Source organism: Ischnura elegans, chromosome 8, assembly GCF_921293095.1.
Source record: "Ischnura elegans chromosome 8, ioIscEleg1.1, whole genome shotgun sequence".
NCBI classification, from domain to species: Eukaryota; Metazoa; Arthropoda; class Insecta; order Odonata; family Coenagrionidae; genus Ischnura; species Ischnura elegans.
Window position 1 is genome coordinate 8211225 of NC_060253.1, and position 24202 is coordinate 8235426.

General features: G+C 39.2%; 1 protein-coding gene across 1 annotated transcript in view; it reads left to right on the plus strand.

Moving 5' to 3' along the window:
* Positions 1 to 11353: 11353 nt before the first annotated feature.
* LOC124163739 (low-density lipoprotein receptor-related protein 2) overlaps positions 11354 to 24202 on the plus strand; it is a 99627-nt gene continuing 86778 nt past the window's right edge. Inside the window, exons 1-2 of the mRNA XM_046540813.1 lie at positions 11354 to 11363; positions 23178 to 23306. Of these exons, the coding sequence (XP_046396769.1) occupies positions 11354 to 11363; positions 23178 to 23306 (139 nt within the window). The remainder of the gene's footprint in view (positions 11364 to 23177; positions 23307 to 24202) is intronic.

Consider the following 24202-nt stretch of genomic DNA (forward strand, 5'->3'; position numbering starts at 1 on the left):
CAAACGGTTTCAGTTTCCTATTAGTTTGACATTAACAATGACAATAAATAAGCCTCAAGGCCGAACGATGTCTGTTTGTGGCTTAGATATGGACACACTGTGTTATTCAGTGTTTGTACACTCCATTGCACTTCGAGGCTAATAATTAATGTTCCTTTTTTTAATATATCAAAATAAGGGTCATTGTGTAAAGTCAGAGAGCGTGCGTTACCATTATCACCAGCTTTCTTCTCGGGCCAAGGAACCATTTTCATTTTCGTGACATACTCGGACTCCAATTATAGAAAACAATCTGAGCACCGACTCTGTAGCCCACTGCCGATCTACAATTGTTAAAGGCCTACTCTGTGTCAGAAAATAATTGTCCATCATTGAAACCCCTGAAATTTTGGGATTCCAACATTAGAACTTACTCAATTTTATCCTCGTAACTCTTGCTTATGTAAAGGGTGTTTTTTATTAATCAAAGACTTCCTATTTATTAAACATTACAAAGTGGAACAGGTCGGGAGTTAGGTGAGTTTAATTTGTTTTTGTTTCTTGTAAACTTAATGTTATATGGATTTCCTGTGATTAATTATAATTTCAGAGTACTTACCCCATTCCATTTTTCATCTTTATTGCCTCGAGTTCTCTATGTTTAGTACCATTATTATTTTTATTTTAGTTTTTGAGTTTACTATAATTTATTTTTGACCTATACTCCAAGAATTATTTTATCATTAAGTAATTAAATGAGGTCAAGATAAGAAGAAAAAATGTAATTATATTTAATACTTTCTCGCGGCAACGAATTCATATCATTGAATAGTAAATAATAATATTTATTAAAGTTGAGGATGAGTCATCTGTTGCTCGGACACCGGAACAATGTTCGTTTGTTTTTGAGCTCCCGTAGTCTATGGCATGCCAAGAATTCAACTTTTTGCAAACCTTTAATTAAAAATAAGCCTCTTCCGTGAATGCAGAAATTATCATGCTCAAATGCATTTACTCACACGCCACTGTAGGCTCACGAGATACCAGCGCGGTACCGGCCAACGGTGCTATTTCTTCCCTCTCATATTTACGGATATTTTCGCATGCTATGCCTTCGCTTTTCGAGACAGCTTTAGTCGTTTCGACGCAACTGCGTCGGCGTTCTTTTAGTTTAGACCAGGCGTCCCTTTCGTTACTTTGTTTTTCTTCTTTTTACTGTCTCCTCTAGTTCCTCTGCTAACGACGTTCATTCTGGCCTTAACGGAATATAGCGCACCTCATGTTTTGTATCGCCCCATTCGATTTTGGCCAATTTTCTCTCCATGCCCGCTTAACGACACGCTCTCTCTCGTTTTCCCGCCTTTTTTCCGTCTGCACGCACGTGGCGGTTCCGGCTATTCAGGGCAGCAGCGGCGGCGGCGATGAATTTTAAAGAGAAGCTCGCGTGATTTCCCCAAAGCGCGACCCGCGTTTTCCTCCTTTCGTATCCTCCACATTACCTTTTTTTTTCCTCCTTCACCCCATGAGCCTAATATTGTGTTTTTTTTTCTCTTTTGAACTTTTTTCAATGCTTCTTTAAAGGGACTACCACGCTGCTGCAAAAATGAAAAAAAATCGAGTTCCCTCGTTCGTAGAGCAAATGCCTAATCGAGAGATTAAAGGGAAATGTTAGCAGTGTTTCATTCCCTCTTTAAGTCCAAAAGGTTGATTCAAGAATTCGGTAATAGATCGAATTTTCATCGTCTTTGAGTCATCCTGGCTCCCACGAGTGTATTTAAATGTTTAAAAAAATTTCTTTTCAAATTATCTGACCCTATATTGACTTTATCGTTACTAATTATTATCCTTTTTCCTTCCATAAAGATGAGATTCGACGGATTTATGAGGCCACTTCAAAATATCGTGAAATTTAACTTGGCGTTCCTTTGTCAGATTATTTAGAAAAGTTCATCCCAAGAAATAGACATTCAATGGAGCAATATGCTTTAAGATTCCCGAAGGGGAAGAAAATGGCTGGTGGCCCTCCTGTCTGTAGTTAGGTATTCATTGCGACAACGTTAGATTGGGGATAAGTATGTGAGTATATATCTGCATCTGATGAAATTAGAGAAAATTGAGAGGCCATGACCGCTTAATAGGGAGTAGGAAATCTGTGAGATTAGGCCAAACTCTGAGTGACATATTGAAGCCCTGTGGACGGCCGTAATGGGCTAAATAATATATCTCTCCATCAAAAAATAATTAATAATTCGGAAGTTTTTTTAAGAATTTTATGAATAATTTATTCATTAAAATGGAAATTACTTTTGTACTTGTTTAAGCTGCATGGATTACATCCATATAATTATTAAATGGATTAAGTATTTTGAAAGTATGTTTTGACTTTGTGAAAATTTTTACTCCAAGTAATATGGGAACTTGACAGGTTTATTGTTTTTAATTATTTGAAAAACTCATATTCGCAAAATAAATACGCCCTATGTTATGTTATCCACCAAACATTTTCACCTTTTCATTTTTCGAAATGAAAGGTTATCGGGAAAATATGCCTTTACCGCGTAATTTACTTACCTGGATTTTATCTCCAGGTATGGTTCCTTTGCCTTGAAGGTGTGTATTTTATGAATACCAAACTCATGAGTTTGAGGGACGAATGTTTGAGCTGATTTCGAATGCTCGAACTTTGGTGGAAACCACAGACCTCGGATGGCAGACCAGTTGCTTTCTCCCACAACCGAAATGTTTGAAATACTTTCGTCATTGGCACATTCGAACGAGGTATAAAATTACACTTCTGCACAGCCGTGAAAATGTTGCGAGCTCTTTCCGCTAAAGTAAAAATGGAGATAAAAAAAAGTTGCTGTGATCTTGTCAAGTTGATGACGTAATTATAACATATTGTAATCTTTTTCTACCTTATAACGTAATTATGATTTATCTCATATCTTCTTCTCTCTTATATAATACCTTCTCGTACATTAATTAGTCATTACTTAGTGACTGCCCGATGCACTGCGTCCTTCTATCAATAATAATAATCATGATGGCATCAAAGAGTTTGTTTATGTCGTTAGGCATAGTAACCACTATAATAGCTCTATATCACGCTATAAAGGATAACTTTCGCACCAGCAAGGATACTCGATTAATTGCTTGGCTTGGTGTTTTGTGAATTGGCTTAAGAGGACGCATAACTCTCGCCAGAGAATTCTCGATCCTTCTCAGCTCTGAGCATATTAGGTTGGTAATTGAACGAAGCGTCGGAAGCTTTGGTGGATATTTTAACCCGGATTAAAACCCGCTGAGACTTTATGTGTGTCACCCGCTGGGTAAACCTGAAACACTGCGTCATATATCTACTTTATTTAGCCTGAAAATTACAAGTTGATGACGTGATTGGTATGCGAGTAATTAAGACACCAGAAAGACGACTAAATGCCCTATCCCTATGCCTTATCCATTGTCTGTCCCTATCACCACCTGTCCCTTCTTCCAGCGTTGTCTTCTGAATCGTCTCCTTTATTTCCTCTCCTCGGATGATCCTCAGTTGCGAAATCCTCTCCACCGCTCTTTCTTTCGTTCTTCCATTCACCTTTCACAATAATCATGAGGCTGCTGGGCGTGTGTATACCTCCCTGACGTATTCCCCACGCGATTAGGCTTTGGGACTGGCGCCATCTCTGATGAGGCACCGAAACACATCTAAAGGCATAAGCGGCGTCGCATTCAGAATCGGTGGAACTAAACCAACGAGCTCTGGTGGCGGGATTCGTAACGATGCTGGGGACCGCACACTCCATTACCGACTACAAGGAATATGTTAGTCTCCCCTACGGTTAATCCGCGGAGAGGCAGATAAAAAGAGCATGGACCCACCCTTTCATCAATGCTGCAGAGACCCGGCCAGACGAGTCTGCTAATGAACCCTTTCCTTTCCGTTTGAACATCTGCAACGAAAAACGTGGTTGTCTGTTAGCGTATTCACCAAAGCGCCTAACCTATGGAGGCTGTGATGTCACCCCCTTCTCCACCTGGCGGGACAAAGGAGTTGGCATTTGAACCTCGCGATTGCTTCTCTCGTAAAATTCGCGGTAACTTCTTCAGGCATTGTGGACTTGGCTAAATAGCCAACAAATTCAATCGCCGGGTAAAGCTTTCATCCGGCATATGTCTGGCTCAATTGTCGAGGCTGTGGTGTCCATGTCCATCATTCAAAAAATTAATTAAAATCTCTCCAATATTACTCATGACAGAATATGCTGTGTATTAGTGAACGTTGTTTATTCTCTTGCATAACTTTAATAGTATATGCAGCAAGTTTCAAAATCAGAGATTTCTCTCCACTTCTTCTAAAAATGTGGTAATGCATATGGTATATAATTCATCAGTCTCCAGTCCATTTTAATGAAATAATTTTAGAGATGCATTCAGTATGGCTCATCAAAGCGTCTCTACGTATTATTTGGAGAATGATTAAATTATAACAACATATATGTATAGTGTGAAGGGTAAAGAAGGATAATTCTGAGCAAGCGATCTCGCAGAGGAAGCATGTTAGCCTCACTGCCAGATGATAATGGCACAGGCTGTGGGTTTATTGGCTCCAATCTCGGGTGTAGCCTTTGGGCACCCAGAAAAAAGACAATTTCTCGAATCGCATTGCGCCCCAGGAATTCTACCTCGAAATAGTGATTATCAAGCACCTTTGGCTTAGTGTGGAGGAGCCCTATCCTCACCTATTCATGAAAACCTTCGGGTCGATTCACCTAATGAGAGAGGGTCTCTTACACACGAGTATACTTTTTTACTTTTTTCACTGAATAAATTTGAGAAAGACAAAGAAGTTATTCTATTGATGAAAAATTTCTCGGGATTCCCACCGGGTGTGGTATTGGGTTAATTCTCCCGACGTTTATATGGCTGAGTCTGCCATCGTCTTCAGGGGTTTACTCTTTATGGTACTTTTTTACGGTACTTATTTATTTAATTATTTATTCATATCCCTGGTTGCCGTTATTGTTGTGTGCGGAAAATAAATAAGTACTGTAAAAAAAGTACCATTAAGAGTAAACCCCTGAAGACGATGGCAGACTCAGCCATTGAAACGTTGGGAGAATTAACCCAATACCACACCCGGTGGGAATCCCGAGAAATTTTTCATCAATCTATACGCCGGGAAAACCTAAAATTTTACAAGTTATTCTATGTTTTTCGGAATTTAAGCGGGGCTTTTTTCGTATCATTCGGTGTGTGTTTGTGCATACTTCCCCCGCCTCCCGCGCGCATTTCTCAGATTCAAAGTGGCTTTCTGGTCCGTCCAGTTGGTCGTTGTAATTCGCTTCACACGGACTCCCACACTCGCCACAGGGATTTCCACCCACCCACCCTCCGACCCACCCTTTCCCAAACTTCCACGATCCTAAACCTTACGCCGACACCCTCCCTCGTCCGCAGCTTTGATTTTGTGTGTGCGGTGAGACGGGCCGCATCCTTGAACATCGCGCTGACTTCCACTCCCCACCCCCCATCCCCCCAGCCCATTCCCCAACCAACCAAAACTCTTCAACGTTTGGCAAACACGTGGCCAAAGGGTTGGGGGTAGGAGGTTCCCTTCTCTGGAGCTGCTGCCTGGCGACTACGTGTGTACGTTGTGTTGCTTGCGGGCGGCGAAATACTTCGGAGTTTCGAATTGGGCTCATTCCATCATGCTAATCCATTCGTCGAAGACCCCCCATGATAGTGGAGTTTAGCCGGTTGCGAATATCGGTAACACAAGCCTAAATCTTTGTTAATTTTATTTGGTATTATTTCACATCAGTTCCAACTCGCTATGGTGCTCGCGTAAAATAAATCTATCGAGCTTAAAAAATAGTTAATTTTTATATACAATACGGCAGCTCAGACTCATATCAAATGGCAAAAAACAAGCATACACCGCAATCAAACAAAATATAATTACATCTCTGAATGCATTTAACCGTGAGTAAATTTTTCAAAAATATAATCATTACAATTAAATTTCTCTTTCTTAATAATATTGCTATTGTAATGTGTTTGAAATCATTTGTACCCTAATCTCAATTAGAACAGTTATAAACATTTGAATAAGAAGTACAGTTTATATTCAATTCAAAGGCGTCGTGCCTTTAGAGAAGTGTATTAATGTAAACAAGGTCATTTTTAAAAACAGGAAACGTGATTATTCCCGCGTCACCAAAGATTTCACTGAGGCAGCAGAATAAGAGAATGATGTATACGAAAGAGAAAAACGTCATCTCATCTTCTTCACCTTTTTTCAAACCAGATTTTTACTATTGCTTGAGTCTCGCTTTATTTGAAAATGAATCTTATTTACTCGATTTTGTAGTAGAAAGCGAAGAGAGTGGAACATCAAAGTACTTAAGAGTGATATTTGGGGAAAGTGGAAGTATTAACCAGGAGACATTTATAGCAACAAAGTTGAGAAGGGATGAAATGTCATTGAAGCTCTAAGTTATATTCAATGGAATTAACATTTTAGTATAAAAATAAAATTATTTATTTAAAAAAATAGTTGAGAGTGTGATTACTTATGGAACGGAGGTATTGTGCACGAAGGAAAGTAAAATAAATGGTTTAATTACGACTGAGAAATATTTAATGGGAATGAGTTGCAGAAAAGGTAGATTGGACAAAGTTAGAAACGAAATAGTAATGAAGATGGTGGAATGGGAAAAGAAAATCGATTTACCCGACGAGGTAGATGGTTAAAATACAAATCTGGTTTGACCATGTTAATAGGATTGCTGGCGCCAGATAGCGTTGGGAGATATTGGACTTGATATCTCCGGAAAAACTGAAAGGAGGAAGAGTAAGAGGGAATCGGAGACATTGAACACGGAGGGCAGTGGGAAGATTGAGGGGAGATGAAGAGGATTGCCATGGAAACGGAGAGCAGTGGATCTGAGCGCGAGAAAACGACAACAGCCGTAATCAACCTGCAATATAAACATAAATATTTGAGTGGAGCTCTACATCAAACCAACAGTCTCATTGATTACTGCTTATATTGATCTTTGGTCATAAATGCTTGCTTTTTTAACGAACTTCTCACCGGAATATTAAAACACTCTGCACGGTGCTCATATTCGCCGTATTCGACCGCTCTCCGCTCGAAGTGGTCGAATTCCTTTTTTTTACCTTATTCTTCCGCTATCCTGCCTGTTAATCTGTGCAAGGTGCGTGTCCCATCGTCACCTTCGGCGTCCTTTCATTTCGGACCCCACCACTGCCCTATCTCTCCAAGGGGTCCCGACCCCCCCCTCCCAACACCCCCATCCCGCACCGTATCCCTTTTGTCGACCCACAATCCTTCCTCATCTCATTCCGTGGAATTGGTTTCGTTCTTTCCCATCGAGAGAGCCCGCACCTGCCTTTCATCAAACTCTCCCAATCCGCGCGGATGCAAATTCAGACGCAATCTCTTTCGAAGGTGGAAATTACGAGAATTAGCAGGCTAACCCCTTCAGTTTTTTTGTTTATTTATTTATTTATTCCTAACTCTGTGAATGCGGCGACTCGTTTGAAAGGAGTTCACGAGAGTGCACTCATCAACTACTTCACCTCGTGCACTCGTGGGAATTCTTTGATCCGCCCGTTGCCTCTCTCTAAAACCCCCTCTCCTTACACTCTTTGTGTGAAGTAAATATCTTGATCTCTATTTCACCGTATAATTTTATCGCTCGAACTTCTAGTATGGAGTCCGTCTAGGAATGAATTAAACCCATTCCTATCTGCATTCCTCTCATGGAGAGAGCATGGCGAAGGAAAAAAAATAAAAAAGGTATTTTGAGTACTTCCATTAACCATAGTGAACAAGATATTTATCAGCCCCAATTTTCTAAAATTTCTCTCGCTCCTGATAAACCTGATGGAGAAAAAAGCAGCCACGCAAACAAAGCAAGTACAACTCAATACAAGGCAAACATAATGATAATACTCCTATTTTCGTTCTGTGCTCTATATTCTGCTTCTTCTTCCAACTCTCCTTACAAGTTTAAATCTTTTTTACACAAAAATGTCACGTATAGTTGTTTATATTTTTTTTTTTGACATTTCACAAACAGTGTATATTGTATATTCTTGGTACTGTAAACGTTTGTCTAATATTTTATGATATGCTTGCATTGACGTTATCGAGGGGTTTGGTGGAAGAGGGGACTTTCCAGTCTCAACCTCGCCCGAATAAAGGCATTTTATTATTATTATTATTATTATTACAAGCAAGTCTATTCCATCTGGGAAGAGTTAGGATTGCTATAAATAATATGAATTTTAATTACGTCTTTAAGAAAAAGAGAGAGAACACGACTATTACCGCATTGACTGAAATTTTGGTTTACTATCATAATAACGCATTCGAGATGTGGGTATGGTGAAGAATGGAGAGGGTGAAATGGACGGAGAGGAAAAGGAACGACGAAGTGCTGGATGTGGTTGGCGAGGAGAGGCAGCTTTTGGGTGAGATGCGGAGGAGACAGAAGGTTTGGATGGAGTTAGTTCTTAGCGGGGAGGGGATGTTGAAAATGGTGTTAGAGGGTAGAATGTTAGGGAAACGAGGGAAGGGAGGGAAAAGAATAGGATTTTTAGATAGATTGAAAGGGAGTAGGCCTTACAGTGAATTGAAGAAGGCAGTGCTGGAAGGAAAGGGAGGCTTCCAGATCACTTCTTGAACACTCCATGGAAACCTACCTTAATCGGTAGAATACTATAATAATAATATTAATCATAATAACGCGTACAATGAATACGAAATGGAACAAATTAGCTCTATTTCTTAAGTTTTCGTCTGATCATATTTTAAATAATGCTTCTGTCTCAATTGAGTTACCAATAAATCTCTTTATTTAACTAAATTTCAGAGATAGAGTAGGTGAAGGGCGTAGCCTGTAGTGAAATCAGTATAGAAATTATAACCGTATGTATCATTCGAATTTGGTATTCGCCCTGGCAGCGTTGTCATTCCTACAGGTTCAGAGGCGTTCAATATTTTCCCCCCTGTTGTTCGAAACAACACGTAATAGAGACATATCTCCCTGGCGATTAAAAAATTACGATTGCAAAGCCATCAAAATTGGATCGTTTGCCGAATGTGTCGTCATCAATTTCCATTTCGTCAAATCAAGCGTCATTAATCTTCCTTTCGCGTCTCGTCAACCAATGCACTCTCCGGATGACATTTCCGTCGCTTTATCCGTCAGCCGCACATCACGAGCAATGTTTCACGGATATGCGGTTTCTTTTGGTCGTTTCACGTAATCACCTTCATATTCAGTATCTTGTTCCTTAAAAAAAAAGGAATCCAACAGTCTAATTTGTCACCAACAGTGAAACTCGTTTCGTTTATCATCGGAGGTGGTAGATTGCCACCAATTTAAGTACTATTGTTGAGAATGGTGCTTGTGATGTATCTTGAAATACATCATCTTCTTACGCTATTTTATTTTTTCATCTAATCAGTGGCAAATATGCAATAGTGACCCAGGGCAAAAAACAAATTTGAAGTATTATTGAAGTACTCTGCAAGTAAATTTATTTTACATGGAGTAATTTGCGAATCCTACTGCCTTCCAAAATTTTTTTCCATTTTCAATTCACAACAAGACTAATTCCGTATCATGCATTCGAAATAAATCCTGTTCTCTTCTACCCCCGATTGCCCAACATCCTTCACTCTAACCTGGATTTATAATCCCCTGCCTCGTCGATTTAAGCATCAATGCTCTCTCTCTTTAACTGCTGCTTTCAAATATTTTTATCCCGTCTGCTAGCTCTTCAAACTGCAAGAGGGGGAAAAAATACTGTTGAAAATAAAAGTCCCTCGTTTGAACAAAAAATTTGTTAGTTTTTAGGATATTTAAGATGCATTTTTAGCGATTTTGCGTTCATCGCCGCGATGCGGACATATTTGTAAGCCGGTCGAAATGGGCCCAAAGTGGCAACAGTAATTAATTAAGCTTGAGCGGGGCGGACTGATGACTCCTCTATGCACAACCTATGATCGTCTGCTTACTTTATTTTGCCATCAATCTATGAAAACTGTATTTTTAGGCCACTCGGTATCGTAACCCAGCAATTGATTCAATCTATTCTGAGAATAAAATTAATTTTTTTCCATTGCGTGCGATATAATTATCATGGAAAAAAGGAGTTAAACTGTCGTCAAATTTTGGCGCTCCTGGACTTGTAATCGGCTCAATAAATCACACTGCAGGATGATAAATGATCCCCTTTAGCAATGATGTCTATCTAAATCGTAGATGGAAAAAAATCCGGGAATCGGGGGAGTTTAGGGGTAGAAGGTACATTTCAGAGGGGGAGGTTAATTTGGAAAGGGAACTTTAAAGATGCTACATGCTGAGCATATTGGGAGAGGGTTTCAACCCCCCCAACTGTGTGCTCGCTACGGCCATGGTCTCTATACCATTTTATGCTCAAAATTGAGATCTAGACGTAAGTATGGGTTTTGGTTGAGGAGCATCCTCATAAAGTGGTGAAAGGGATTCCGAGCTATGCTCCCGAAAATGAAGGGAAAGGTCGGCGAATGAAGAAAGTTTTGTCACATCAAGAAGCATGGCGCGTCCCAGTCGCTCACTGTTTAACCTCGTTTTTTATGACGGAAGTGAACGTCATTACTCGTTGTTCCCGCTGACGGCCAATAAACAAGGAAGAATGCACCTCGGTTGAACAAGCGTGTTCGTGGAAAGCTTCACTTGCTTGGGACATCTTTTGAGTGCACAATAAAAGCTAAACGGGTGCGTAACGAACAAATATCGAAACTTTTCCCCTAACCGGGAGTAAATCGCTTCAAATCGTGCATAAAATCCCTTTCTCTTTCCTCGAAACTCAGCGCCAATCGTGTTTCTCCATCTTGTGCATTCCAAAGCATGACTTTTTATAGTGGATAGTAAACCGTTGTATTAGTTTAAAAGGATGTTTCTGGGAGTATAACGTCAGATAGTGAGATTGCACCAATTAGCTTAGGATAAAAGCATCAAGAGAGTCTTGTGGTGACTTGGTGTAGGTATGTGATTTCATGTGTACGTCCACCTCAGCTTAGATTCCAATTTCAACCCTCGCTGGCTTGGAAGATTTTGAAATATAATTTAAATAAAGAAAAACAGATTTTAAATTCACCTTTATTGTGTGTTCTTATGTGAACGTTTATGATGCTAACGATATCCCGCTCAGATAAACAATTTATTTTCTGAAAATAATTTCCTCTTTCAACTGAAATGAGGGTTTAAAAAGTCAGTAAAAGACGTAAGGGAAAACTGGTACAAATAAAAAATACCGACTTGTAAATGTAGTGGAATATGAAACGAATTTTGACGACATGGAGAAAAGTAAGTCGAAGGTAGAATTAAGAAAATGGCCATAGGGAACATACGCTTGAAAATGGATCAACTGATATTTATTACATTGCTTTTGCGTTTAAAAGCGATACTTGTCAAAATTGTCGTTTTTAATGGGACTATCATAAGGTCATTAGATATAGACTGGAAAGTATTTAAGCAAATTTTATTCACCGCAATATCGCAGATAAAGCTATAAATGTTTAATACATCGAAATTTTTAAAAACTGTTATACTAAAAGACCACTATCAAACAACTTGCTGAAATCCACATTACAAAGATTGAGGTAGTAGCCGCTGAAGTAACTACCGCAGAATTCGTAAATGAATAATGTACCTCCGAAGATGGTTCGAACCTAGGGCTATTCAAGGGTATGTGCATTTTTTAATTCAATTTCTATTTCTGATGAATTTTCCTGCATCTGAAAATTGAAGATTTCACCTCAGTATTTTATCATGTGTATTTTATAAATATTTGAGATGCAAGAAAATGTTTTTTTAAGTATATTCTTTGTACCAGGAGAATTGAAAAATAGATACCTGCGATTAAAATGAGCAATGCGTTGCCAAAAAAGGAGAGAGTAGATGAGGCGGAAAGGCATTGATCTCTGAATCCACTCGCCTAAAGTGCGACACCACGTCGTCAACCCGCCCCCTCTTCCCTCTTCCCAATCATCCTAATCATCCCTCCCCGCTATCACTTCGGAGAACAAGCAGTCAGCCATCTTCAAGTTAGCGAAACTCGGAGAACGTTCCCTTACCTTTAAAATCAGTGAAATTTTTCCAAGAAAGAATTAACCCTTTCTAACCCAGAGCTGCTTCCGGGAGAAATCAAATTTCAAGATTATTCATTCTGAAAACTTGAAAATTTTACATTCAATGATAATTATCCTGGCAGTTAAATATTTCGTCAATAAAATTTACCGGACGAAATAATATTTATTTCAGATATCTCCTAAATAGAGCTGAAAGTTTAAACATTTTTGATGTTGCTTAGAAGCAACATTGGGTTATAAAGGGTTAACAGTATAGGGCTCGACGATGTATTTTCAAATGCCTGAGAGACAGCCTATCATCGGTTAATTTATTTTTTCTATCCCTTAATCCCAAATTCCTATTCTCTTTACTTTTATTTATAAATTCAAATCTCTTCCTCGAAAATGCTTTTTTTAATACACGTAGCTAGCGTAACGTCCTGGTTGCATTCTAGGCTTCTCCCACTAGGGCCATCATGAACTCAACAGCATTACGGGTTGACAAATATATACTTTAGATGTCCTGAAAATTTCATGATGATAGCGAAAGTTCCAAATGAGTAATGCGTCACTTGTGAAAAGGCGATCACTTGCGAAGGGGGCGTGGCGGGTAAGCTCTGGACTTTCCTTCCGAAGTTCTCCTGTTGCCCCGTGGCAACCGTTGTGCACTGGTGACAAGAGAAATGGGATATTTCGGACTTGGGCCTGCCGCTGACGCTCTCACAACTCTCCGAGATTTTTTATTCATACAGCGCGCGAGGACAAACTTTTAAAGGATTCAAAAGCCTCCATTTTCTCCTCTCATTTCGATGAACTGACACCACTACTCCCACGATTTAATGGTCTTTTGGACATGTCAGCTTAGATGTCTTTGTGCCGAGAAAAAAGGGTTGAAATAAGTTTTTTTTGCCGTAAAAGGTACCATAAATAGGTAAACACCCGCGTAGAAAAGGTTTCGCATCTTTGTGTAGGCTGAGATTGTAGCTTCCCTGCTCTAGTCACAGTTATTTGTGTCTGGGTATATTTGCCATAAAACGACCCTGCGGGCGAAAGAGTTATATTATCGCAAACATTGATCTTCAGAGGAAGCTTACATTAGAGAAACATATCATGTGTGATTATAGTGCATGACCGTAAATGAATAGTTAGCTAATGGCTTGACGAGTGAGCCCACAGTGAAAATTGGACAGCGGCGGCGAGGCATGCGAGAGTAATTATTGTTGCGCTGACGACGCTGGTGGTCTCTCCGGCGTGAGTCGGTCCCTAGGTAACGATAAAAAATTGGGCACCAACAACAAATATGGGCAAAAAGACGTTTTAATTTAGAGTGTGCCTCTTAGTTCTGAGTATAGACTATCGTCTGAGAGATTCGCCGTATTCTCAGCAGGCTCGCCGGGCACAGAGGCGTGGATTATTTTTCGTAGTCGGCAACTACTGCTAATAGGTATTCGAAATACACTAGTGGAATGTAGTACCTGTTGAATTTCAACGGATAGTGAACGCAATATGGGCTTACCAATACTATCAAAGCAGTGTTTTTCTGTTGAGAGTATATTACGGTCAAATTAGTTTCGCTGTATTATGTGTTTTACACGCACGCAAGTTTACGCCCGACTTCTATGATTAATTTCTATTGCAGAATTGGAATAAAAGTGGATAGATTTGGATCAAAATGTACAATAATTAGGAGAGAACGAAGCTCATGGCAAATTTGAACTTCAGAATTAAATGAATTTTTTCTTTTTTCACAAAATATCTTGAGTGTAAGTAACTTAAAAAAGCAGGCCCAAGGGTGTAAACGAATTTCAATGCTTTTCCTTTGGAAGCTAAAAATTGAACATTAATTGGGTGAAAAATATCCCAAAAGTTATTTCTCGTAAATTTCCTTTCTTAATGAGGTTATGCATGATACTGTACTAAATATTCACCCTTGAGAAGAAGTTTGAGCTGTGAGTTAGTCAGTCAGGACATGCTGCTTTATTGTATAAGAGGTTTTTGATCGTAGGAGGCTCAACTGACATTTCCGAAGGTTTCGACCTGGATTTGAACCCGGACCAATTGATTCCACAACCCACATAGTACAAAATATCTTCTAGATGTCTACAAAATATCTAGAACGTCTTCAGCTAATGTCTGGAAAATATCTTGTAATATATTCTAGACATCCTCGAGATATTTTGTAGATATCTAGAAGATATTTTGTGCTATGTGGGAACCCACTAGACTATCTTGCTCCCTTTTAGGCAGCTAGTGACCCCTTGATCGAAAATACCTGCTGATGCATTGCGTCCAAAGACTACTGATTTCCCTCGCAAATATCTGAGTGTAATGGAAAAAATCGTCTCCCTCTTCAACCTTCATCTCTCCGTTTTCCGTGAGTATGGGGGAGCGAAATTCAGGGGCGAAGGACTTGAGTGACCCCTTCGAACCAACCTTTGGAAAACCTTGGGTCTCGTCGGGCACTCCAACGGAAGGAAGCGATTGGATTTTCTCATCATATTTATTCGATTCGAAGGGGTGAGTGAATATGAATGAAAGTGGTCGTGGTGTTTGTGAAGGAGAGTTTGCGAAGGCAAACATGTGACGCGGTTGGCGATTCATTTATTTATTTTCTTCAGCTCCTCTACGATACTGGTTACGAGTCCTATAAGTTTTCTTCCCCTTTAAATATATTTTCCCTCTCTTTGATACAAACGATTTAGAATGTAATGGAGCAGAATATCTTCGTTATCTGGAATCCACAAATCTTACGGAAAATTACGGACGTAAATAAATGCAGTTGCTGACCGCGTTTTCTTCTTCTTCAAACTTCACCGCGTTTCAAATCACTAGTAGTGAATATGTCAAAATGTGTCCATCTTCAATTTAGCCGACCGATTTTTGCTCATAAATGGGATTTCTTCATGCAGTATTGTGAATTCTCTTTCAATGCTTGAATATTTGCATGGACTAGAATAACGATTGATCTCTTTTTGTTATAACAATTTATATTACATCCAGAGATAAAACGTCGAATGGACAATAAAACTATGAGATGTGTAAAGTCGTAGTTTTTGTCTTTTTTTTTTTGTTGATATTATTTTCTATTGATCACATGGCTTCAAATAGAAAGTATATCTGAAAGTATATCATTCTCAAAGGAATTTTCGCCACTTATAATGAATAAAAAAGTGATATTCATGAATGGCAGTTGGCTCCATCTGAAAATACGCGCGTACGCACCCCACATTTCTTCCAGATTATTCGTGAATTTTGGGTGTTTATAAGGGTAAATTACTAGTGTTTTTACCCTTGCGTGTAACCACCGGTGTTTTTATCACCTTTTTTTCAAGTATCCATTGAGCAAAGCGTAATACTCATTTACAAATGCATTAACCCCAAAATATCTATTCTGAAATCGTCTTCGTGTCCACGGTGCAAAATCGCTTTAGAAATCCATATTTTTCAACAATTTTACTCCAAGATAACGATCGATAAAGTTCACTCATGGGAAGAATCTACTTTCAAAATCTTGTAAGTGGAAGGAAGTTTTCCTCCGCACGGAATCTTTCTTCCTTCTTCTCGGAGATAAAGGAAGGAATAAGAGAGTGGTACGAAATGATTTTCATCCGGTACACAGCCGCCTGTGAGGGACCCCTATCTAGTCAAACCTCGGAGTTTACTTCTTGAGGCTTCTGCTTTTATGGCTTGGAGGAGAGAGAGTCGGTGGATAGCGTGTTTATTCAGACAAGTGTATCCTCACTCCCTCCCTTTCAGCGCCATCTTGCTTGCTTGCACTTCGTGCGAATTCTTCCGATTCGTCGAGAGTTTTGGGGCGCGTGGGAAAAATTGGGAGAATAGTATTGAGGGAAAACTCCCAGGGTTATTTTTTGGATCATGATCTTGTCATAGTATTCATAATATCTGGAATTTCCGATTAAAATTATGTGTTCATTATTTTATAACTAACCGGTTTATGTCACTTTTTAATATATGCGGATATACTTTTTGTGAAAACGCGTAATAGGGAACGAAAATTCAGTTTTTACATTCCACTCTCTCTTTTTATCCCCGACGATGGCTTCGAAATTGCTAAATTAATACTGTACTGTCCTAACTATAAAATTAAATTTTGATGTGAAGTTTGCTAAGTTCATTTTCATATCTATTTGTTGTTGATTTTCCATTCCGAAAAAAAGGTTACGACTCAACATCCACCTTGTTATTTTTTATATCACCGGTATATTTCTGGTCGTATCCAGTAAAAGCATTTACACGATAATGGAGTGCTATGATAGGAAGCATGGTTTCTCTCTTTACCGACGTTTTACCATCTGCAATCGATATGAATATTATTCTACGAAGAACCTGGATGAATTTTTGTCGGCCTATTTTTATCTGAAGGTTATGCATTCGTAACAAATATTTTAGTAAATAGATTTGGTCCTAATCCTATCAGGTACGTTCAATTTTCCATTAAAACAAAGTCAACGTGGGTGTGTTTCATCTGTTCGTGATGCTGTTAAGACTCCACATTTCGATCAATTTTATTCAGTTACTTTACGAATCTTATTTTCTGAACTCATTTCCCGGCGTTACTAAAAGGTGAATGTTTTCTTACATTACTTCCGTTTTAAGATTTCACTTCCCATATTCCAAGCAAGAGTTTTCGCTCCTCAAAATGCAATGTCCCTGGTCAGGAGTTTTCATATTTTCCCATTCAAAATACATGGTAGTCGGTCGCTTTTGGATGTCCCGAACTGACTTATAAACCGCTCCCGTGCGCGCTGCATAGCGAACGATATTGCATTGTTTTGAGTGCATAGGAGCTCAATGATGTATTTATCGAATCTCGACGGCTAATATCTTCTATTGAACGTGATAGCTGAGTGTTAATCGTATGGCTTGTAATATTTGGAATTCTCCTAAGTCGATTGTAAATACCTTCCTTCTCCAAGAAAGGCTCCTCCCTCTCGTTCCCTGATATTCGTTTACTTCCGCCTCTTTTCCTCCTTTCTCTCTTTACCTCCGTCCCCTTACATCCGTTCACATTACCACAGCTCTTCATCTTCCCTTCCAATCCATCCCCATCAGCATCAGCAGTCAAATCGTCCTGGTAATTCCTCACGACAGCCGAAATCGCTCCCCTCCTTATTCTTTCTTCAGTTCCCCGAGGGCGTCCCGCAAGGTCCCAGCGTGGGCCCACCTCATTCACCACTTTCCCCTCCATCCCCTTCTTTATCTTTCGTTTTCTGTGTCCCTTTCTTTCCTTCCTCTCGTAACCATTCCATCCTGTATATTTTCTTTCTTTCTTAAAGAATTCTCGCCACTTTTTCGTATTTTTCCCTTTGTCCGCGGAAAAAAGTATTCGACAAATGTCACTGGTCTAATACCCTAATTTCCCAAAATTATAAAGACTTGCGGACTTCCGTGGTTGTTGCAATTTAAAAACTAGCCAAAACACGAGTCATTTGAAATCATTGAAAGGTACATCTCGTATTTCCTAGTTGATGCTGCCTTCTTACCTATTTACTTGAAAATAAATCTTATTCAGTCTTTTCCTGCGTATATTTACGGCATTCTGTCTCCCTTCTGTATTTATAGAGGGCATATAAGAGAATGATTCTTGTTTTAGGTTTCTCTTCAAGTCAAATCACTTTATACGAAAGGATACATTAAAAAAATGAAATACGTATTGTCGAAAACACATTTGAAACAAGACTCGTTTGACGATATTTAGTAATTTTAAAATAGCAGTTGAGTGTAAATTTTATTGATTTTGCGTATTTGTGAGATTTATGTAATAAACTCGCTTTGCTCGCTGGGGGGGCTCTGCCCCCCTAGGCACCCCCGAAAAAAGCCTACGGCCTGTTATGCTCACTGTGGGAGGTCTTACACTTTTTGTTTGCTACTTGTTACTTAAGGATCGTTTGCTTTTAAACTGGCTAGCTTAGGTATAAGCAATATTTCCACTTTCACATAAAACGAGCGCATGGTACGTAGGCTACAATATGAATGTAAATATTTATAAAGAGAAACGTTTTTCTGAGGGGCTAAAAAAAGTAAAATAAATGTCTACGAGTTTCTCTAACTTATTCAATTCAAATACAAAAAACGTTGAGACCACGTTCCACTGTAATACCCAATGCATACGTAATATCATAACATAACGACTTTGCGTATTACAATGAAAAACACGTTTATTAATTATTTTCCACAAAACTCAACCAAATTCTAAATATACGAATAAGATGTAACAGCTGTTCCACTTCGTAAGCGAATTACGTAGGGACTGAATATCAATATCTAGAACAAATGCGCCTTAGCATGAATTGGGGCTAGTATGACGAATTTTATCGAAATATAATTTATCCTGATCGCGAATGATTTCACTTCAGAAATACCTCTATTTAAAGTTTTAATGAATCGGGATACACAAATATCTCAGCTTTAATATCCAACGCAATGCGCAATAAATCTGGTGAGTGACGGATCACAGCCTTTGGTATACAAGACATTGTGAATGTCAAAATTTCGATAATTTTCACAGTTGAATAACTTAGTCACTCAAGGAAACGTGCTTTTCGCAAGACAACTAATTGAATTAGAAATACCTTTATTTGCACTTATCTTCCATATTGTATTATTCACTGCCTATTCACTCCTGCAGCTCACGGATAACATTGTACAATAAAAAGGACATTAACGGAAAAAAGAACGTAAAAAAATAAAAAGTTATCACCATCACAAAAAATGAAAATATAATCATTTTTACCTACCTATATTATGTAAGACTTGTTTAAAAGTCTTTCTTCTACAATCGTGTATCGCCAACAAGATACGAACTATAGTCAACAGCACGAATCATATTTCTAAAATGGCATTTAGTGCACTTGTTAACTTTGAAATTAATAACCACCACACTTTCGATGTAATATACCAAAAACAACAACTAATTTCCTACCTTATATTTCTCCGCTTTTCGTTTGAATGCGCTTTGATTGAAACAGACGTTTGTTCTTGCGGAAAGAAGACGCAAAGAAATAGACACTTAAAATATTATTTTCCTTATTTCCTTCCTTATATTTATCAGTTTTTCGTTTTAATTCCTTTATCTTCTTTCCCAATTTAGCTCCTCTTGTTTGCATAAACAAATATGTTGCTATGATTGTTCGTTTGTATGACTGCCGCGCCGCCACTGGAATTTGGTGGCCATTTTTTGAACTAATCCCCATGCTCAATTTCATATGATTAGACAGAGAAATAATCGGAAATTTATAGTTTTCATAATTTTTCCTGGGGTTTCAGACAATTTTAGAGGGGGTCTTCATAAGACTTTTTGTCGTATCTCGTCTCGTTCACCCCAAACATTTGTATGAGTGAGTGAATGAATGAATGAATGAGTGGTCGTTAGGGGACTTTATAGAGTATAGACTACTGTGTCCAAAGTAATTCCTTAATTGTAAATATTCAGAGCCATACATTTTCCCAGCCATTTTGCGCGCAGCTTTGTTATTTATCATTTTAACGCCCACAAACAGGGGAAATACCGCGATATTTTTCATAAGCAATATTATTGTTAAAAGATTTCCTCAAATAAATTGTATCTGTGTTTTCATTGTAAAATTTACAAGCTCAGAAATATATTTATGGTGTTGTGACGGTATATCATGTTGAAGATGGGAGTGAATGTTGTGAACCGTTGAATCTATGACTAATTGATGAATCCGCCGTCGTATCATTCAGCCTCGAAGTGATAAATCCTCTTCCTCCCATCGCAAATGGCTTGATCGACTTTTCCGGGGTAATTAATCATTCATTATTGTGACGTTTCCACCGATGCGGAAACGATGGATGCCTTCTCCGAAAATGCGAATGTGTTGGTTATTGACTTCTCGGAATATTCTGATTCTCCAAGGGGCACGGATGGGATTTGCGAACTAATCCATACTAGCTGAGAGAGCGTTCTCCATCGGATCTGTATTTGCTTTCCGTGAAAAGATTCCAGTCTTTCGGAAGAACATTAAACCTGGAGAGGCTGGAAGTAATGCTCGTACGAAAAGACTGGTGGCGTTCGGTACTATGTGGGCGTGAAGGAGAATCTGAAGGGGGAGAGGGGAGGTTAATGGATACGTAGGAGACAGAAGGTTAGGATGGAGCGAGTACTGAGCGGGGAGGGGATGTCAGAAGACGCTTTACAGGAAAGATTGTGAGGCAAATGGGGAAGGGGGAGAATGGGGAAGGAAGAAAATACGTTTTACCGATGGAATTGTGGAATGAATAAGACTTATTAGGAATAGGGTGGTTTTCTATTATTTTTTTATTGCCTAAATCGAAAGATTATTACTCCTGGAGTACGCATTTCAAGCTTTTAGATTTTTAAATGACGATATCAATTTATCGCGATTGAATGAAAAGTGAAAATTTTCAAGCGCGCGAAAACGCGACGGCTAAGTATGAATGCCGGGAAAAACCCCGTGTGACGTCGTTCTGGTTCCCGCTGCCGCCAATAAAGGTGACCTTGGAGCGAGGCTTTGAGCGCTGATACGACGCAGGACGCAGAGTACCCTGCTAGCAGGTAGCGCTTGGCTTAAATAAGGATTATTAATACCTTATCAAACGAAGGAAACTTTCCGACCTTAGGCAGTTTTAATAGGTGATTATTAAGACATGTTTCCCTGAGCTCTGTGCCTCATGCATGCATTGGTAATCTCAGACGATGTAAAACTCCTATCTACTCGTATAGAAACGAAGTCCCTGTGACGTCACGTGGAGTGGCATCGCATGGGCGCCAATCTGGCCTTTTTCAAATGAGGTTAAAATTGACCGTTAACATTCGTCTTAACTGTGATTTCTAAAACCAAATAATTTATATATCATGAATACACTAATGGTGGGTAACGAATCGCAATCAATACCTTTCGATTTCTTTGATGAAGGAGGAGATTCGACTTTCCTCTGCTATTGAAGAGGAAAGTCGAATTCAAGGGACAGTCGAGATTCGCAGATGAATACTGATGTAGTACATTCTTTCAAGAAGTCCCTTAGGTACGCTAATTCGGCTTGATGTTAACACTAAGCCCAATAATAGTGTAATGATGATAAACCCTCCCCTACTGAAGTCAAGAAAATGCGCTTCTTGCCATCTTGAAAATGACCTCTCGCATTGCGCTTCATTGCAATGCTTGGGAACTCATCCAACTGTGGATTTTCTTTACGGCTCACAAATCGGCTGAGACTGCGATTTGGGAGATGAATTTCCAGAATGCTAAGCGCCCGTTTTTGCCGTTCGATCCTCGCATTTGAATTTTGCGCAATTTCCCATTTGAAGTACACGGTGGTCGTTCATGTTCGGAAATCCTCGGCTGACTCAGCTTGCGCGGTGCGTAGCGATCATCCTTCTATCACTTAAGAGTTGAGTTGATATGATTAGGAATAAGTTGATGATTTATCTCGTAGGTGGCACCCTATGAAGACCTGGTTCGCTAGATTTTTTTTTGTTCTAACACACTCTAATTTCAAGTCGTTTATCCGATTCAGAAATGGTTTCCGCTTCGTAGAATGGGAAGTTGGCGAATGAAGGAAGGAGGGCGGTTGTTTTTTTCTTTAATCCACGGTCTTTTCACTTCCACCCGTGGCGCTAAGTGCATTGGAAATTTCCAGAAGTGGCTCTTCTCCCCTCCGCATCTCCAATTCCTAATTGAGATTGATTTCCGTCGATTGGGGCCGGTGTTCTTCGTAATGTGGGGAGGCCAGGGACCGATAGTTCCTGCTTCTAAAGGCTGCTGAAATTCCCCTAATCTACCTGAGAAATTTTTCCTCCTCTACTTCTTCTTCCGTTTGCGATGTGAGTTAATTAGAAAAATTTACCGAATACTAAATTTCCGTGCGGGAAATGTTTGATTTTTCCTCTCGATTACTTCGATCAGAATTCATATTCGGAGAACCGTCTGAATGGGTGCGCACGTTCATTTAATGGGAGAGGTTTTCAATTCAATTCAATTAATTTATTATCGTGGGCCTTTTGGCCCTTGAGATACTTTACAAGTGCACAACAATTAAGTAAAAATCATGTGACAAAGGTTCAAAGAAAAAAAACACTACAGCAAGACTCGGTAAATGCAAAAAATAGAAAAAAAAACTAGAAACAAAAACAAAATATAAATCTATTCAAGCATACTTATACGTACAATTGCATCCCGAATGCGGATACCCGGGATATCGCAATTAATAAAAATATTTTCATGTATTTTTCAGATGTCAATTCCCGGAAATTGAGAGAAATGCCGTCATTCTTTACGACTATTCAGTGCCTATATTTAGTGCTTATCCGGTCGGCGCGTTACTATTTTCGGACAAATAAACTTTTAAGCCACGGAATCACTGGCAGCTTCTCCAAAGATAAGAGATTTCTCCGCAAGCGTGATTCTTATCGATCTCAGTGTCAATAATTGTTGAAGAAGACAGCCTAAACTACACACAAGAAGACACCTAAACATACACTGCGATTCATCCCGCTTTTATTCTGTCATCATTTTCTGTGACCACGTTTCCATTTAATGCACTTCCCTTCATTTTAAAATGAAATTTGAAAAAGAAAAAACCGCCATGCTGTGTTGCTCTTTTTTTGACAAATTTTTAGAAGTTTTTAAACATAAATTAATCGTTAATGATTGCATTTTCCTGATTTATAATGCGAATGCTATAATCGATCATAATGACAATTATGATTGATTCTAGCATTACAATTAATGAAAAGTACTGGTGTACAAACTTTCCAAAATTTATGGAAAATTGCTGGTAAATTTTATTTTATAAATAGTATATCAGAATTCCACAGTTAAGTCTGAAAAATACGCTCCACGTCCTTTATGCTATCAATGTAGATCCGGTCAAACATTTTTAAGTATCAGAGGTAATTTAAGGGTAACTTCTTATTTACTGGCGTGGCCATACATTCAACATGGCTGTGATGGAAAGCGTTCATGGCCTCCCTGTAACATTTATACAACAACTTTCCGTCAAAATTGAACGAATGATGGAGTAGTTTTCTTCTTCTTCTCAATTGCAGAGCCAACGGCAGCCACGACGTGTCCCTCGGGTATGTTTCGCTGTCCAGAGGGCAAGTGCATCCCTTCGCTGTGGGTGTGCAACTACCTCAAAGACTGCGAGAAGGGAGAGGACGAGTTCCAAGCGTGCCGTAAGTACCTCGATGTCTCGACCTTTTCCATTATTATTTTGGGATTTTCGGACCTCGAAAGCATCTCATTAGCGGTCAACATTCCTTAGATTGTAGGATTTGCAGACAAGTTTCTCGGGTTTTCCACCGGTTGATATTTTCCACGTCTCCCGACGTTTCGAGCAGCGACTTGCTGCTCATCCTCAGGGGCAGTGGCGGAGCGAGGGGGGGGAGGGGGGTTTGCGGGGATAAACCCCCCACCCCAGAGCTCAGACATTTTTATAAGTTTAATCCATTTTACTTAATTGGATTAATATTACTTACAGAATTGTGTAAATATTAATATAATATCCCTCCGAAAGCCGTAAAACTCACCATTTTGAACCATTTATCTTGGCAATTTTCTGTAGGAGGACCCCCGCACCTCCCGCTTATCCTGGCGGGTATTCCACACCCCCAAACACCCCTAAGTATTAGTTGTGCCTAAACCCCTCCCCCCCCCCCCTTAGCCTTAATTCCTAGCTGCGCTCCTGCTCAGGGGATCTTCCGAATGCCGTTCTTTGACAAGTATAATAATATAATTTGTTTGATAAAATTACGTATTTCATTTTGATGTCTATATCATCTTTGTATTTATAACCATTTGCTCTTTTTTCTGATCGTTAGGCAAATAAAGATACTATCATTATTATATATACATCCCATCCAAGGTCAGGTGTAACCTGATTGGTTCACGCGTGTCGTGCTTTTCCCGCCATTTTTGTTGTATATCGTCACGGCATTTGAGAAGAAAAGCAAGACTGCATAGTAGTTTTGCCTTCTCCTTGTGTAGGTCCGAAAGTTTACGGACGCTACGATGTGTTTCCTTCCCGTAGAGGTGACTGATGTATGATCTTCGGTTTACATACTTGTCAAAG